The 16,919-nt window shown below is 40.6% G+C and overlaps 2 protein-coding genes and 1 long non-coding RNA gene across 4 annotated transcripts in view; 2 read left to right on the forward strand and 1 right to left on the reverse strand.

Annotated features, from left to right (window-relative positions):
* LOC107832877 (L-rhamnose-binding lectin CSL3-like) overlaps positions 1-12,187 on the forward strand; it is a 14,175-nt gene extending 1,988 nt beyond the window's left edge. Inside the window, exons 4-8 of the mRNA XM_016661943.1 lie at positions 4,225-4,328; positions 10,407-10,469; positions 10,557-10,689; positions 10,794-10,897; positions 11,951-12,187. Coding sequence (XP_016517429.1) covers positions 4,225-4,328; positions 10,407-10,469; positions 10,557-10,689; positions 10,794-10,897; positions 11,951-11,958 — 412 coding nt within the window. The 3' untranslated portion in view covers positions 11,959-12,187. The remainder of the gene's footprint in view (positions 1-4,224; positions 4,329-10,406; positions 10,470-10,556; positions 10,690-10,793; positions 10,898-11,950) is intronic.
* On the forward strand, positions 9,608-10,499 carry LOC103153500 (uncharacterized). The gene is made up of 4 exons (XR_001658964.1): positions 9,608-9,665; positions 9,902-9,955; positions 10,189-10,207; positions 10,407-10,499. It is a non-coding gene; the product is annotated as an uncharacterized LOC103153500 (long non-coding RNA).
* A 2,679-nt stretch (positions 12,188-14,866) lies between the features above and the next one.
* LOC107833250 (L-rhamnose-binding lectin CSL3-like) overlaps positions 14,867-16,919 on the reverse strand; it is a 5,902-nt gene continuing 3,849 nt past the window's right edge. For both annotated transcript variants that reach the window (XM_016661955.1, XM_016661956.1), the window contains exon 6: positions 14,867-15,064. In XM_016661955.1, the coding sequence (XP_016517441.1) occupies positions 15,020-15,064 (45 nt within the window). In that variant the 3' untranslated portion in view covers positions 14,867-15,019. The remainder of the gene's footprint in view (positions 15,065-16,919) is intronic.

A 16,919-nucleotide genomic window follows, 5' to 3' on the forward strand; every position in this document is an offset into this window, starting at 1 on the left:
TGTAGCTTTTTCACACTCATCTGTGAAAGGCCGTAAAAACGGCGGGGGTTTCTGGCTTCAGATAGAGGGTCAGAGATAGCTCCTGGTTGGATGAGCAAAGATACGCCTTATTTGAATAAATTAAAGATAAGAATACGCCTTTTACTATAAAACTTTCCACACAGAGTAACAAATCAGATTTTGCTCTTGCAACTTCTCCAAAGACGTCTTTGCTTTTTGTTTGTCGTTTCCGTCTTTTGTCTTTTCTCTCTCAGGTAAATTCATGTGTTGTTTGTGCTCTGAGGTTTCTGATGTTATGTGATGTGTTTGTCTGGTCATAGTATGCATCTGTCTTGAATAAATGCTGATTATTGTGACACTGTTATCTCTGCGTGATCTCAGTCTTTGCGCACAGCATTTTTCTGAACCCGGGCATAAGAGAGGATTTAACGAGTCAAAAGGTTTTTAAAGTTCAAGAATTTTTCCTCTCTTAACACCTTCCAGTAATTAGTCAAGCTCCAAGTCACAAACACTGCTCTGTCGTCTTTGATACTCGAGCTTCATCCCGCACCTCATTGGTGTCATCTCAACGTCCATCCGAGGCTCATCCTCCACCTCCAACAACAGTCCAATCCCATGGCCGTAGACCGCTTACAGGCGTCAGCTTCCAGGCTCGTTCTTTCAGGCCACCGCCGCCTCCCGGTCCTCAGTCAAACAACACCAACACATCCACACTCCAGCGCAGGCATCTCAACTCGTCAAGGCCTCAGGTTCCGGCTCGTCACTTTCCTTTCAAGGCTCTCTACTCGAGAAAGAATCCCTTTCAGCCTCTCAGACAACAACGTCTGTTTCCTCCTCAAACATCTTTGGTGACGTGATCCCGACGCCGGCTCATAGACCTCCATCGGAGCGTCAGGCTCCCCCCGGATCGCTGCGGACTTCCGGAGACTCAGCCAAGTGCCACCGACATGTCCACATCTCAACATCTCAGCATTCCTCCAGAGAAACTCAATGGTCAATGGCAACACCGCTGAAGTCCAAATATCCCGGGCCTCCGCTTCCTCATCTGGTGTCTCTGGTGACATCATTTTCGTCCCCACTCACACCGATTCCAGACTTCCACTCGTACCGACAGCTCCCCTAGTGGGAGCCGGGTTGTATTACAATACCTGCCCCTCATCCTCTCTGTTTGAGCTCAAGCTCTTGTCTGTACCATCGTACCCTACCCTCCCAAGCTTCTCAAACATCTATTTAACGTACACAAGCAGAGCTCCCCTTTCTGTCCCTTTCATGCAATAACACAACATAACATCCTTCTTCCGTTTCACCTTCATTTTGCCATGATGTGGATGACTGTTGCCAGGAAATAAATAAATAAATAAATCTTCTGCAGCAATTTGTTCTACACAGAATCAGAAGAAACCTCTGACCGAAGATGCTCTGCTTTCCCAAATCAGTCTCATGAATAAGATGTTGTTCGTAATTTTCTTGATTTATTAAGAATCTTCATTTGCGTAATCATCTCCAGAAGTTCCTCCGTCATTTCAAGTTCCAGCACATTTCAGCAAACAAGATAGTTCTAGAGTGCTTGCATTACGTTTTTTTTTAAATGCAGTTCTAGAAAACACAGTCAACAATTGAAGTAACATTTTGTTTTTTTGTGAGTATTACACACAATTTGCAATGTTTCAACAGCAACTCTAAATACATGTGTTAAGTCTGAATTTAAAGGAATTCAGTGTTTCAGTAGTCTTGCAGTTTTCTGAAAGTTATTTCACATTTGTGGTACGTAGAAGCAGAAGGCCACTTCTCCATGTTTGGTTGTGAACACAGATCAGTCCACAATCAGAAGACCCAAGAAGTCAGGAAGGTTGATACTACAGCTGATCTTTACGTTTTTGTGGCGCTAAGCCATTCCGTGATTTATGAACTAACAGCATTTCTCCGAACTATGAACTAACAGTCTATTCTCTGAGCGTCACGGACTCAGTGTAGGGACTTTAGACATATGCACTACCTTCCAGACCTCCAGCTCAGGTAGCAGGCCGTTTTCAACAATTTAATCCTGGGACATTCTGGGTTTTCCTTAACATGAATAACTGCCGCATTTGCTGCCCGCACATCTTTCTCGCAGTCTCTGCGGTGCTATATGTCATCCAGCAACTACTTGTTCAATTACTCTCCCTCTTCATCCTCGTTCCTCATCTCACACTTCTTCAGCCTCTGATTGGCAGTCTCTCACTGCCCCTCCCCTTCATTTCAACCCAAACCCCAGATATCAATCCTCTTGTAAACTCACCTCTACATCCCTTTGTCCCTCCATCCCTTCATCCCTCATTTCTACATCCCTTCATCCCTTATCCCTTAGAAGACAAAAATAGAGCCAGATCATCCCTTTTATTCGTCATGTAGCTCCGAAAGATCAAATCATTTTGCTCTTTTAATTTTGCCCACTGATGGATGTTTCAAATACCAGTTGCTTACATTTCTTGACTATGTGAACTATGCAATCATATCATTCTTCAGAGAAATCGTATATTTCTAATATTCCACCAAAACGCAGCCAGCATCCCTTCTGTTCAAAGCTCACTCATCCTTGGTCATTCCTGCAAAGGCACTTTATTCATCTATGACTTTCGCAATCATCCCAAGCACTTTAAGCTCTACACAAATGCATCTCCCTTTATAGACTTAGTAACTATTACAGAGGTAAATAGTGAAGCTAAATGGCCCAAGAGTCATTTCTCTTGCACTTTCCGAACTTACCCCATCATTATTGCAGCAAAACTTTGGGGACATGAATGGCGTAAGAAGTTATTTTCGTTTATTCAGACTCACTCTGGTCTCCATCTAGCATCAGTTCCTGCTTCGAACAGCTCACATCCTGCAACTCAGAGCATCTCTGTCGTTCTGTGAGTTTCTCTGAAAATTCTGACTCTTGGCTTCAGATTCAGAAACTCATCCAACTCCAGCTCCACCATCTTTTCAATAATATCCAACCTACTCCCCTGTTGTTCTATCTCCTTAAGCACAATGCTTCGTTCATTTACGCTTTTCAGATATCATCATTCAGTCATAACATACAGATATCTTCTTCAGACAAGTCACCTGATCAGTTTCTATCTCTCATCCATCTCATCTCTTCCATCTTTACTCCATTCTCAATCCTATGAGCCAGTCTTTATTTTCTGACCAGAATTTCAGTAAGCGTTCCATCCGAAGGTCAACACCTCATCTCAGAATCCAGCCACTTGAGTATGGATCTCCAGCCATCTTAGTCTAGCCCTGTTAAGATCAGGCATCACTCTCGAACTTTATTGCACTCGTTCTCTTTCATATGGGAGCAGCCTCTTCAGCATCCAGTCAGATCATCTCTCATCCCTTCATTTCTGAGATGATCCAAGTTTAAGTTTCTGGTTATCTCCAGCGTACATTTCACGCATCCACAATAGTGATTCATGACATGACAAGCTCGTTCTCTTATTTGTTCTATTTAAACCAGACTTTTTTGGGGGTCCACGTGGGCTCGGGAAAATAAGATGATCCATTTCCCAAAGACTAAACCCCACGCAGAGTTTTCACCTCCCAAGCCCTCCATCATTCTCCCCAGATAACCAAATCAAGATCATTCATCCCTTCAACCGTTATCCTTTTATTCCTTCATGCCTTCATCACTCATCCCTTCATCACTCCATCCCTTCATCTCTTCATCCCTCATCTCTACATCCCTCATCCCTTCACGCCTTCATCAATAAATCTTCAAACGTATCTCGTTGTGGCGTGGTCCTTTCTAAAGAAACTCCTTCCAAACTATGAAGGCAGTTTAAAATCTGTTTCCAGTCTGAACAGGAAGGAACTGGTGGAGGAAGTTGGTTGAATGTCTGTGAGAACGCTGCCTGCTGACCAAGATGGCCGCCAACCAGAAGTGACACCTAAAGGATGTTTTATTATTTACACACCAAAACTGGCAATTTTATTTTTTGCCAAACTTTGCATATACTTTCATGCCATAAGTCTTACCTTCCATATTTAATATGGTCATGGTTGGATGAGGTTTGTGGGGCTTATTTAGAAAAATGGAAAAATGCTTCATCTGACCTCCAAACTTTAACAAATTCCTAAAACATCACACTCTCATTCAAATCAGCTGTGATTTTTAGAATGCTTCTTTGAATNATGAATTAATAAATCCAAGAAATGCCAAATCACAATTTCTAGAAAACTGACTTTGATCTGAATCCACAGATGCAACGGGAAATCGGAGTGCTCTGTCTTAGCCAGTAGCTCTGTGTTCGGAGATCCCTGTGTCGGGACCTACAAGTACCTGGAGGTGCTATATTTTTGCCTAAGTGAGTTTATAGTCTAACTTCACTAAAATCTTTTTAAAATTCAAAAACAAAGTTGAAAAGCATTAATGTCACATTTGCTTTATTCAGGTGATTTTAATTTCCTTCCTTTATCTTAAAAAACACCATCAGTAGCAGCTTTATTTGCCATGTTTTTAACCTAATTAACAAACAAACCCAGTTTATCAATTGGCAAATTAATTAACTAATACATATAGCAACAAGGTCCTGGGTCTTTCTGCATTTATTTAGAAAGAATAAATTTCATTTCTGCACTGAAGTCAGAAAACCAGCGTTGACTCTCCAGAGCAGGGGCGCTGCCAGGAATCTTGGGCCCCGTGACAAAAGATTAAATTGGGCCCCCCATGCGCATCTGCTGTTATTTCTTGAGTTTATTTGACCCATTAAAATTGTCACAATTTTAAAGGCTTAAAGCTGCCTTGCTTTCTTTGATCCATTATTGATACTAGTACAATATTAACTGCTCATGAATTTTACATGCAACAGTCCACACTCAGTTTGCAAATAGGTTGCTTACATTTTTTTTATTCCACTTAGATTACTGAAACGTCTCTCCCCACGAGCAACAATCATAGGCAATGTGCAAAATATACATGAAGCAATCCAGACTTCTCAAAAATGCTATGTAGTTGCATTTTATTCAAGCTTCAGTACATAACTTTAAATAATTTCTATGAAAGAAAAAATAATTTTGTAAAGGGCCCCTTGTTGGTCAGGAGCGCCCCTGCTCAGTATAGGGGCCCCTGCTCAGTATAGAGGCCCCTGCTCAGTATAGGGGCCCCTGCTCAGTATAGTGGCCCCTGCTCAGTATAGGGGCCCCTGCTCAGTATAGGGGCCCCTGCTCAGTATAGGGGCCCCTGCTCAGTATAGGGGCGCTGCATAGCGCCCCTATACTGTCACAACAAGGTTGCAGGTTCAGAACTGGTGATATTTTTACTTTCTGATGTCTAAAATGCATTCTGCTGAAATGATATTGTTAATATTTTCCAGAGTCATTATAAAATAATCGGCCCTGAAGCCACCATCAGATCTGCTGTGTGAGGATGAAATGCATCATAATCATCTACAGACGTTGTGATCCACTGATGTGCAGCTTCATCTCTCTTCAATGTCCTCAGTTTTTTTTTAGCATTTTATTTGTTTTTCTTCTCCAATCTTCATCCTTTTTGCTTTTATTTCAACTTTCCTCAATAAACCTGATTTGCATTTACCTTTTGCTCAGTTTGCCTTTGTTTGCCACAAACAGCCTGATGGGGACGAAAACTTTGACAAACTCCTTCCAAACTATGAAGGCAGTTAAAAACCGTTTCCAGTCTGAACAGGAAGGAACTGGTGGAGGATGTTGGTTGAATGTCTGTGGGAACGCTGCCTGCTGACATCTGGATCAGTTCAAGATGGCCGCCAACTAGGGTTGCCAGCCATCCCATAAAATACAGACTCGTCTCGTATTTGGTTGTTAAATGTTGCGTCCCGTATTGAACTGATAAGGGACGCAATTTGTTCTGTATTTCTATAAATGTCCGATAGACACTCCTACACACACATATCAAGACTAATTGTAACAATAATGACCAAAATAAAACACAGGATATATTAAGGTCAGCTAAATTGTCTTGGTGTGAGCCAATGGACCCCCAGAACGCTACGGATTGACGCTCTTGTGGTTGCCTAGAGACGGACACTATGCAGCCGCGGTGAGCTGCTATCAACCGCGTCTTTTTCAGACATCCTCAACCTGATTCTCCATCATCATAAGAACCAAAACCTCTCGTAAAGATACGGATGTGAGAGGGAAGACTCAAATCCCAGGCTGAACATGTTAGTGAAGATGAATACAGGCAATTAAAACAAATGTGTTCGTCCCGGCGCGGTGTGCTGCATGATGCCAGACAGAATGGATCAGGAGAGGAACCAAAGACCCGGTTAGAACCTAAAGAACCAGACATCAGCATCTCTTCATCCCTCAATCAAATCCTGAGGCTGATATGATACAGAACATTTTGCTATGATTGATTAAGTTTCTTTTTGTGGTTTTGACTGTTATGGTTTGATTATTAGATAATCAATTATTTGCTTATTTAATCTATAGTTGTATCAGCCAAAATAATACAAATGGCCATTTAAAGAACAAATCACATTAAGAGATTAACAGTAAATACATAAATATTTCCTACTTTAAAAGATTTATTAAGACTTTCTGTTTTTATTAAGAAATGTTGACATATTAATTCAGTGGTCGTTTCATGTATTATTAATGTCAGACGCAGACCTGCAGCCCAGGGGCGGTTCTAGATGGGGGCCACCAGGGCTACAGAAGAAATTATGCTAAATAAATGTATTTTGTTAATATTCAGAGGTGGATTTTTTTTATCCTTCACAATTTTATTTTAACAATGGATTAAAAATTATACAGATGCACTTTTAGCTGCTGTATTGAGAGAGGATCATACTTTCCATCTGCTAGATCAGGATCTGCAACCTGGATCTCTGGAGACACAAGAGGCTCTTTGGCTCACTTATTATGTCAAATGATGAAATATCGCTCTGTTTTTTTGTTTCATTCTTTTTTAAGTGTTGCCGTGGAAAAACACTGACTATCCTGGCCTTCGTGGTAAATTTAGTCTAGAATCAATCAATCAAATTTTATTTGTATAGCACATTTCATTAGAACCAGCCTCAAACCCAACTCCTCACTTGTATAAATATTTTAGCAAAACTCTTTACAATACCAACGTTTTCACATAACTTTTATACTTTTGGAGCCCTGCCTCAGGACACATTTTGATTATTAAATTAGTTCAATCTGGAAAGACTCAGACGGACAAAAAGGGGAACGATTAAAAGATTTAATGACAGCAATGAATAACAGTTCTTTGGTGCTCGGACCCCGGCAGCTGATCTGAGCTGAGATTTGATGTGAACTCCATGAACATCCCAATAACTGATTAGGGATGCTCTCCCCAGGGGCCCGACACTGGTGGTGGAGGTCTGGAAAGAGTGCCATCCTGGAGAGCCGAAGGATGTGGGTGGAGAAGGGAGGTGGTGGGTTGAACGCAGCTGGGAAGCAGCTGACGGCTTCGGTGTGGATCCTTTATGCAGAGCCTGATTGCTGATTGAACGCGCCAGGTGAGGTCCAGCGCTGAGGTCGGAGATGAGCATAACGCCGATGGGCGAATGGAGGGGGCGGAGTCTGAACTTCCGCTTTAGCTCCATGTGTTTTGATCAGTTACTCAGTACTTGAGCATTTTACCAAATACATTTTACACTTGCTTAATTAAACATGTTTAAGGTGTGCTACTCTGATTGGAGTACACTTTGGGAGGGCTCTATGCATGAATGATTGCTCTCTGGGTCACTTTTTTTAAGGTTTTGTTGGCTATGGTTGCCTTTATTTGGAAATGGTTTGACAGGAAAGTGGATAATGAGAGAGGGGGAAGACATGCGGCCTGCGACCACCGCCACGATGACTAAGGCCTCAATATGTGGGTTGTGCTTTGCGCCATCACAGCAGCTCCTCTGGATCACTTTTTAAAAACAAAAACACTGCCATAAATATTGTCTATTGTTGCAGCGGCCATCCCACCCAATGACAGTAGGGTGACACGCAGTGGTGGGCGGAGGTCCACCACTGCGCGCTAACTGAATATTTTCCACATTTGACCTATTATATTTTTAAACGACGGAAAAATTTAAAGCCCGTCGGTCATTTGACAGGTTATAATTAACACCCTTGACTGGTGCACATGCGCACATATTACAGACTTTACGCAGAGTTCATCGCAGAGGCAACTAAAATCAATCAATAACAAAATCCTTTCTGCATATCATCTCATGGACACTGAACTAAATGGGTCTTTTTGACCGGGAGCTGACAGAGTGTTGAAGAGTTATGGACCGGACGCCTTGGAGAGTCTGGTTCAGAAGTGCATTACAAACCTTTGGTAGAAACGGCACGTTAAATTTCAGTCTCCATTACAGAACAGAGAAAACTAAAGAGAACTCAATGTTGTGTTAATCCATTTATAGTCTAAACAGAAGGGCCAGCAGTTTATTTTGAGAAAGTGCAGACATTAATTAGACCGTAACATGCGCATCCCGCTGCACATGTTAAAAATCCTTCATCTGACCTCCAAACTTTAACAAATTCCGAAAACATCACACTCTCATTCAAATGAGCTGTGATTTTTAGAATGCTTCTTTGAATTGTTCTCAATATTTCATACACTCCATGTATGGCCATATCTTCATCTGTCTCACTCTGGGTTTTTCACAAGTTTGTACTTAACACAAATATCTGTATCTTTCTCAATCCTTTGACAATCCTGACTAAATTGCTCCCAATAGTGGGACATGTCAGCCTTAGTCATCCTGCAAAGCTTGGCAAGAGTCAAATTCACATTTATCTTGTCCAGCAACATGTCTGAACATGAACATATTTCAGCCTTATCTAACTTTATCTAAGGGGAATTCCAAGTTTAACTGAACCACATAAACTATAATATTTATTTGACCATAGTATGATTTGAATTTGGAGAATTTTTCTCATTTCATTTCCAAACTTTTCTGCATTAAAACCTCTTCAAATTCCAAAGTGACCTGATCCTTGAAGGAAGTAATGCAAGACAGTTTAGCTGACTGAGGACGTCAATAAAGTACTGATGTACATTTCAACAGTACATTGCACCCAGTACACTGCTGCACATTGGCACTGTCCTGGTGGAGAAAACAGGAGACGTTCAAGAACAGCTGATCCAAACAGAGAGTTCTCTACATCATCACAACGGCTGATAACCATGGAACCAACTGGACAACAACAACTGCACACTGCTGCACAATAGATAACCAGCATCTAGCTGGATATCTGACCTCTGACCTGTGAAGAGAGCAAACTAGCTCTACGCTTGTCATTTCCCAGAATGCATCTGGCCACTCCCAGTAATCTGCTCCTAAGTTTGGCTGCACTTTATTCTGAGTGTTGCTGGTGAAACTGAATCAAAAACATGGATACTAAAAATAAATTCATACTGTTGAATTTAAACCATTTTAAAGCACATTTTTACAGTTACTTGAATCATCTAAGCACAGCTCTGAAATATTTCCATAATCTGATAAAACCTGACACATCCCTGCCTCACCATCACCAGCCTGGACTTCTGGTCTGAAAACCTCAACAGGATGAATTGTTGCCTGGATAAACACATTTTGTTCCTCTGTCAGATCATCAGTGAAGGGATATAAACCCTCCATCCCCTGGTTGAAGGCACACTGCTTCCAGCCAATCTGGTTTCTGCTGCTGCTTTGATTCTTCATCACAACAAGGTAAGAATTGGCTCAACAAACCCAAAAGGAAAAGCTGCTTACAATTCTGTTCTTCTAATATATTTTATGATAAAATCTGGTTCTGATTCTCTGAAACATGAAAACTTGTTTCCATCATGTTCACATTGATGGATGAAATGTATCATTTGGTCCAGCAGCTCTTTGAAAATCTAGAAAATCATCAAATATTTTCAGTCATATCTCAGAGTAACTGAATGTTTCTTATCTTCATACAGATGAAATCTGTTCTTTTCACTTTGTTCCTTTGTGGATTCGTCCTTAAAGTAAATGTGAGTGAAATCCTTCTCCTCTGTTTGCTGTTTAGACAATCAGTTGTTAAAAATCTACTCTTAGTGTTTTTATCTCTGTACTTTGTGAAACAGGCAGTGAAACACTGAAATGTGTCTGTGTGAACAGCAGATAAACGATGATAACTTTATTTTCAATCAGCTCTAAAAACTGTGAAGTCAAAACAGTTTTTTGTAAGTAATTATTGTTTATATCTGTTTGTTTTGATTAACAGGGAAAAAGTTCATCAGGAGGTTTGTGCTTTAATCTTTCTGGTGTTCACAAGGTGGCGCTGCAGGTTTTAGTATGAAGACAAGCTGGGCATGAAGGCTGATGTTGGACGTTCATCATTTATTGGATCTAAAACTGTTAAACATGAATGTGTCTTTAGATCATGGTGTCTGGACTTTTCTGTGTCCTGATATTAATATGATCTGAATGTCTCATATGCAGCATCCCTCCCAGAGGAAAAATCCCTCGTGGCATGTGAGGGAGCAGTGGCTCGACTCCACTGTGGTAAGGTCACTGGTTTCACTGGTCGGTTCTGGAGCATTACACCGTGAATACATTCAGGTTTACAACATTTCCTCTTCTTTCTTCCAGCCAGAGGTCAGGTTATATATGTGACCAGTGCTTCATACGGACGCACTAATAAGAAGACGTGCAGCGCTGGGAGACCTGCCGACCAGCTAGAGAACACTGAATGCTACACATACAGAGAGGAAGTTGGTGAGAGGTACAGAGCTTCAGTGTTTCCTGAAGGTTTATCAAACTGGATGTGAATGAATGAATGAGGAGGTCAAAGAAAGGAAAATCACTGACTTTGATCTGAATCCACAGATGCAACGGGAAACAGTGGTGTAAAGTCAGAGCCAGTAACTATGTGTTTGGAAATCCCTGCTATGGGACCTACAAGTACCTGGAGGTGGAATATATTTGTTACGGTGAGTTCAGGCTCTCACTTCACTAAAATCTGTCTACAAACAGGAACAGCTTTAAAAACTTGGTGCAACACAAACAGCAACTTTATGGATGTTTTCTCTACTCATTTTAATTTTCTGCCTTTTCTAAACAAGAAGCCATCAGTAGCAGCTTCATTCATTATTTAGCCTGATTAACAAATGCAGGATATTAAATTGGTAAAATTCATTTGATGTTTAAAAAATTAGTGTTTTCCTTAAACTTTTAAAAATACTCTGTGCTAAATTCAGTTTTTATTTTTATTTATTTGTTTGTTCATTGTGTTTTTGCTTCATTTCATTCATTTTTTGTTTTAAAGATAAAAATCATCACAACAAAGTAAAAAATATAATTTCTTCAGGTTTGGACAGCCCTGACCTTCCTCTCCATGAGACTGTCTTGGTCAGAGGCTTCTCCAGACTCGCTGTAATACAGACTGCTACAAGAGATCTCTTCTTTCAAAAGCCTTCAGCATCNCACTGACTTTGATCTGAATCCACAGATGCAACGGGAAACAGTGGTGTAAAGTCAGAGCCAGTAACTATTTGTTTGGAAATCCCTGCTATGGGACCTACAAGTACCTGGAGGTGGAATATATTTGTTACGGTGAGTTCAGGCTCTCACTTCACTAAAATCTGTCTACGAACAGGAACAGCTTTAAAAACTTGGTGCAACAAAAACAGCAACTTTATGGATGTTTTCTCTAACTATCTACTTTAACTGAACAAATCTAAATAAAAAGCATTGAGAAGCTTATTTATTCTGTTTTTTAACTTAATTAACAAACCCAGAATATCTGATTGGCAAATTAATTAAATATAAAAAAAATGTTTTTTTAATATCTAGAAATCTGTCAGATATGCTACATTTTTTTATTTGTATTTATTTTATTTTGTTGTAGTTTTTACTTCTTTGTTTCCTTTCCTACAGAATTCTTATTTCATGATTAGAACTGGTGATATTTTTCTTCAAGGTGTCTTCAATTTATTCTGCTGAAATATATATTTAATATTTTCATTGTTCTTTTCTTTATGCAGTTGAATGAAACGACCATCAGATCGCCTGTGCTGTGGATGAAATGCATCATAATCAGTAACATCCACAGACACTGTGGTCCACTGATGTACATACAATTTCTCCTCAGTTTCTTTCACTTTCTCAACCATTGTTTTTTTTTTTTTGTTTTTGTTTTTTAGATTTTTTTTAATCTTCATCCGTGTTGCTTTCATGTCATGTTTTCCTGAATAAACTTGACTTGCATCTACATTTTGCTCTATCTGACTTTTTCTGGTTTTGTTCACTACAAACACTCTGATCAGGATAAAAAAAATCTCTCCAAACTATGAAGGCATGCAGTTTAAAAACTGTTCCCAGTATGAACAGGAAGGAACTGGTGGAGGAAGTAGGTTGAATGTCTGTGAGAACGCTGCCTACTCTCATCAGACCAAGATGGCTGCCAACCAGACGAGATACCTTTAGGAGTTTTATTGGAGTCACAGCAATGTTACATCACAAAAAATGGAAAGTCATGAACATGATTATGGTCTTCCAAGTCACCAGTTGAAGACTGGTGTTCATTCAGTTGTTCACTGCCAGATCCTCTCTGCAGCTGAAAGCAGAAACAAAGCAAAATTATGTTGTTGTCTGTTCAGCACAACATGAACGTCACATAAACTCAGTGTTTGTTTCACCTTTGTTGACTTGGACACATGCATTCTCTCTGGCTACAACACTGACAGAAATCTACAGAGTCACAAAGCCTGAAAACATATAAGCTTCCTAAAATTAGACATCTGACGTTGTTTACTACTGTGAAATCAACCACTGCTTATCTCTCATTTGCCTTGGCAAGTCTGACAGACACTGGATCCAGGCTTAAAGGAATCCAGGACTAGCTGAACATGTTGGCCTAAATATATTGTTAACTGCCTATTAACTAAAAGAAATGCTGTTTGTGATGCACCAAAACTCATAAATACTTAAAAAAATTAAGCAAATTTTTTAAGTGATTCAAAAATTTACATGTTCTGTTATATTTTTGACCCATGGAGGTCGCCGTTTTTTCACCTGCTGGGTTCATGAGGCATAATGGTCCATTATGTACTGAATCTACAGAGTAAACATTGGAAGACTAACTTTACCTGAGTTATCATATTGTGTTTGACTGCTGTAATTTTAGGTAATGCCACACTGTGTCACTGTTGGCTGTGGTGAGTCTTGATTGCTTCCCACATGAAAAAAAGAGCGCAGTGGAAAAGAACCGAAGGACCTACTTGTGCATTTCTCTCCAGAAGACTCTGAGTCATTTGTATGAGCAAAACTGACTAAGGTTTCAACAGGTGACTGTTACCTTAACTAGCTAAAAATAACTGTTGTGCTGACAGTTTTATCCACAAAGTGCCCAAACCCCACTGCCGCCGGCGAGAGACCGAGAAACGCTGGGAGCGTTGGAAGCACTTTTCAAATGATAACAGCGCTATTGCTGCTGCCGCAGGTATGAATGTGGAACCTCCTGTCTGACACCAGACCGAAGACCGGATCCTAAACAGATGTTACCGGACACAGAGCTACAGAACTGCTTATTGGATTGCACAGTCCGACCAGAGGTACGTCATTCATTGCTTCATTTATGAATCTAAAATAGGCAGCAGCAAAACACTAGCAGCTCCTACAGCCAACTCTGTCCTCTTCCTCTGTTTGGTTCTCCTCATCTTCATCACCTCTTGTGATTTCTGCTTTCCTATTGATTTCAATTTGAAGAGGCTTTAAAAACTCATTGCTGTTTTGGCTGGACGGCGCGTCAGTCTATCAGAGACGTGAGGATGGACTGGATAAATTTCTTCGTAATCTCCATGCTCAACACCGACAGCCAGGTCTTCACCAGATCCAGGCTGATCATCACCAACTCACTGGTCACTCGACTGGCCTTGATGACCCCTGGGTTGGCCTGCTGGAGGCTCAAATGTTCCCAAACCATCTTCTACAGCGACTGCATGAAGACTGAGATGAGGCGGACATGCAGCTGGCATTGTCGCTGGAGGCCAGATTCAGGATAATCAGAGCTCAGGTCAGCAAGGAGTGAACGGCCCACTTTCAGAGAACACAGATGAGTAAAAGCAGCTCAATCCACCAAGCACTTACATCAAGAGCCACATGCCTCAAATATTTATGCATAAATGAAAAATAGGTTCCAATTAAATGATCTCCTGTAGCAGTCTGTATTACAGCGATTCTGAAGCACCCTCTGACTGAAGACACTCTTTTCCCAAGACATTCTGAATAGTTCTAAGTCACGCCCCTTCTGCTAGAGGTCACAGGACCTTTAATTTAATTTAATTTAATTTAATTTAATTTAAGTTTATTTGATAGAGACAGACACATGTAGACACAGACAAACAGAACAGAGCAGCAGTCCCATGTTTGCTTCATAGTGTTTACAGCACAAGCTAATTCACAGCTCTTGTTCCTGGATGGGCCTTTTGAACAGTTCATGTAAAAACTATTGGAAAGTGAAATAATAATCATTTAAAATAATAAGATGATGTTGTTTCTGTATTCACAATCACATAGGGTGTTCCCTACTGTGTCATGTCCTTTAACCTTAGCTTTGCACGTGTGTGCGTGTTTGTGTGTGTAGGTGTGTGTGTGTGTACCAGGTTTTTATATCCTTATGGGAACCTATTTCGGTCTACAATGTGGGGTTATGAGGACCATTGCTCCTTGTGGGGACATTTGTTGGTCTCCATGAGGGAAATTGTTGTTCCTGGGTTAGTGGTTAGGTCTGTGATGGTTAGAGTTAGGATTAGGATTAGGGTAAGGGTTAGGCTGTAGAAATTAATGGAAGTCAATGTGAAGTCCCCACAAGTGATGAAAACACAACTCTGTGTGCGTGTGCGTGTGTTTGTAGCGAACAAAGGCAAACTGAGCAAAAGGTAAATGCAAGTCAGGTTTATTGAGGAAAATAGGAATAAAAGCAAAAGGGATGAAGATCTGAGAAGAAAAACAAATAAAATGCTAAGAAAACTGAAGACACTGAAGAGAGATGAAGCTGCACATCAGTGGATCACAACGTCTGTAGATGTTTCTGATTATGATGCATTTCATCCTCACACAGCAGATCTGATGGTGGCTTCAGACAGTTTTAATTGGAACTGAAACCATGAAAATATTAATATCATTTCAGCAGAATGCATTTTAGGCATCAGAAAGTAAAATATCACCAGTTCTAAACCTGCAACAAGGCCTCTGGAGAGTCAAGGCTGGTTTTCTGACTTTGGTTAAAAATAAAATGCATTCTTCCTAAATAAATGCAGAAAGACCCAGGCTAGGATTCAAACCCAGGACCTTGTTGCTGCAAGGCATTAGTGCTACTGACTGTGTTACTGAGCTGGACTGGAACATTAAAGCTGATGAGGGAAAAGTTTTAACCAGACTACAGAGTTTGGACAAAACCTGCTCCACAGGATCGCCATGGCAACCAAACTCCAAGTCCTGANGAGGTCACAGGACCTTTAATTTAATTTAATTTAAGTTTATTTGATAGAGACAGACACATGTAGACACAAACAGAACAGAGCAGCAGTCCCATGTTTGCTTCACAGTGTTTACAGCACAAGCTAATTCACAGCTCTTGTTCCTAGATGGGCCTTTTGGACAGTTCATGTAAAAACTATTGGAAAGTGAAATAATAATCATTTAAAATAATAAGATGATGTTGTTTCTGTATACACAATCACATAGGGTGTTCCCTACTGTGTCATGTCCTTTAACCTTAGCTTTGCACGTGTGTGTGTGTGTGTTTGCGTTTGCGTGTGTAGGTGTGTGTGTGTGTGTACCAGGTTTTTATGTCCTTATGGGAACCTATTTCGGTCTACAATGTGGGGTTATGAGGACCATTGCTCCTTGTGGGGACATTTGTTGGTCTCCATGAGTGAAATTGTTGTTCTTGGGCTAGTAGTTAGATCTGTGATGGTTAGGGTTAGGATTAGGATTAGGCTGTAGAAATTAATGGAAGTCAATGTGAAGTCCCCACAAGTGATGAAAACACAACTCTGTGTGTGTGTGTGTGTGCGTGCATGTGCGTGCGTGTGTGCGTGTGTGTGTGTGTGTGTGAGCATGCAAACAGCTAAAAGAGATGAAAACACAGAATTATTTATTCTCTGCAGTACATCTCTGTTTTTGACATAACCAGAGTTTTGTTTATCTTTTAAACAAACTATATCTCTTGTGATTCTTGTTCCCCATTGATCTGAATATACAAGGACTGTAAAGGTTCTTTATTGAAAAAAAAACAGACTTTACTGTCTTTGTATGACGAGTTAAACAAGAATCATTTAGCCATGATGATAATCTCTGCAAGATGTGAAGCTCTCTGACTAGAGAACATCACCCAGTTCTACATCACCTAGTTCTACATCACCTAGTTCTACAGTCCTTCACTGACAGAACTTCAATCTACTGCTGGTAGTTTATAAATCACTGAACGGATCAAACATCTGCTGCTGTTGGATCAACCGTCAGACCTCTCAGGTTCTGGTTCTGATCCGTATCCAGAACCAGAAAACAACATGGAGAAGCATTCAGCTTCTAAGCACCACAAATCTGGGACAAACTTCCAGAAAACTGCAAAACAGCTGAAACACTGAGTTCCACCAAAAGGCCCAAAACCCTGATAGTAGTTTTATATTTAGATTCCTATATAACATAAAATACACACGCATGCACGTTTGCGTGGCTGTCTTAATGGGGACTTTCCATTGACTTCCTTTAATTTCTACAGCCTAACCCTTATCCTAACCCTACCCATTACATGACTAACCCTAACCAAGCAAAACTCAATTCACACCTCAGTCTTAAATCTGACCCCTGACCCAAAAACAGCGTTTCCCCTGTGGGGACCAGGCTTTGATCCCCACAAGGAGCAGCGGGTCCCCACAACGCAGTACATGTCAGGAAAATGGTCTCCAAAAGGCATTACAAACAAACTCACACATACACACACACACG

The sequence above is a fragment of the Poecilia formosa genome, unplaced genomic scaffold, assembly GCF_000485575.1.
Source record: "Poecilia formosa unplaced genomic scaffold, Poecilia_formosa-5.1.2 Scaffold351, whole genome shotgun sequence".
NCBI classification, from domain to species: Eukaryota; Metazoa; Chordata; class Actinopteri; order Cyprinodontiformes; family Poeciliidae; genus Poecilia; species Poecilia formosa.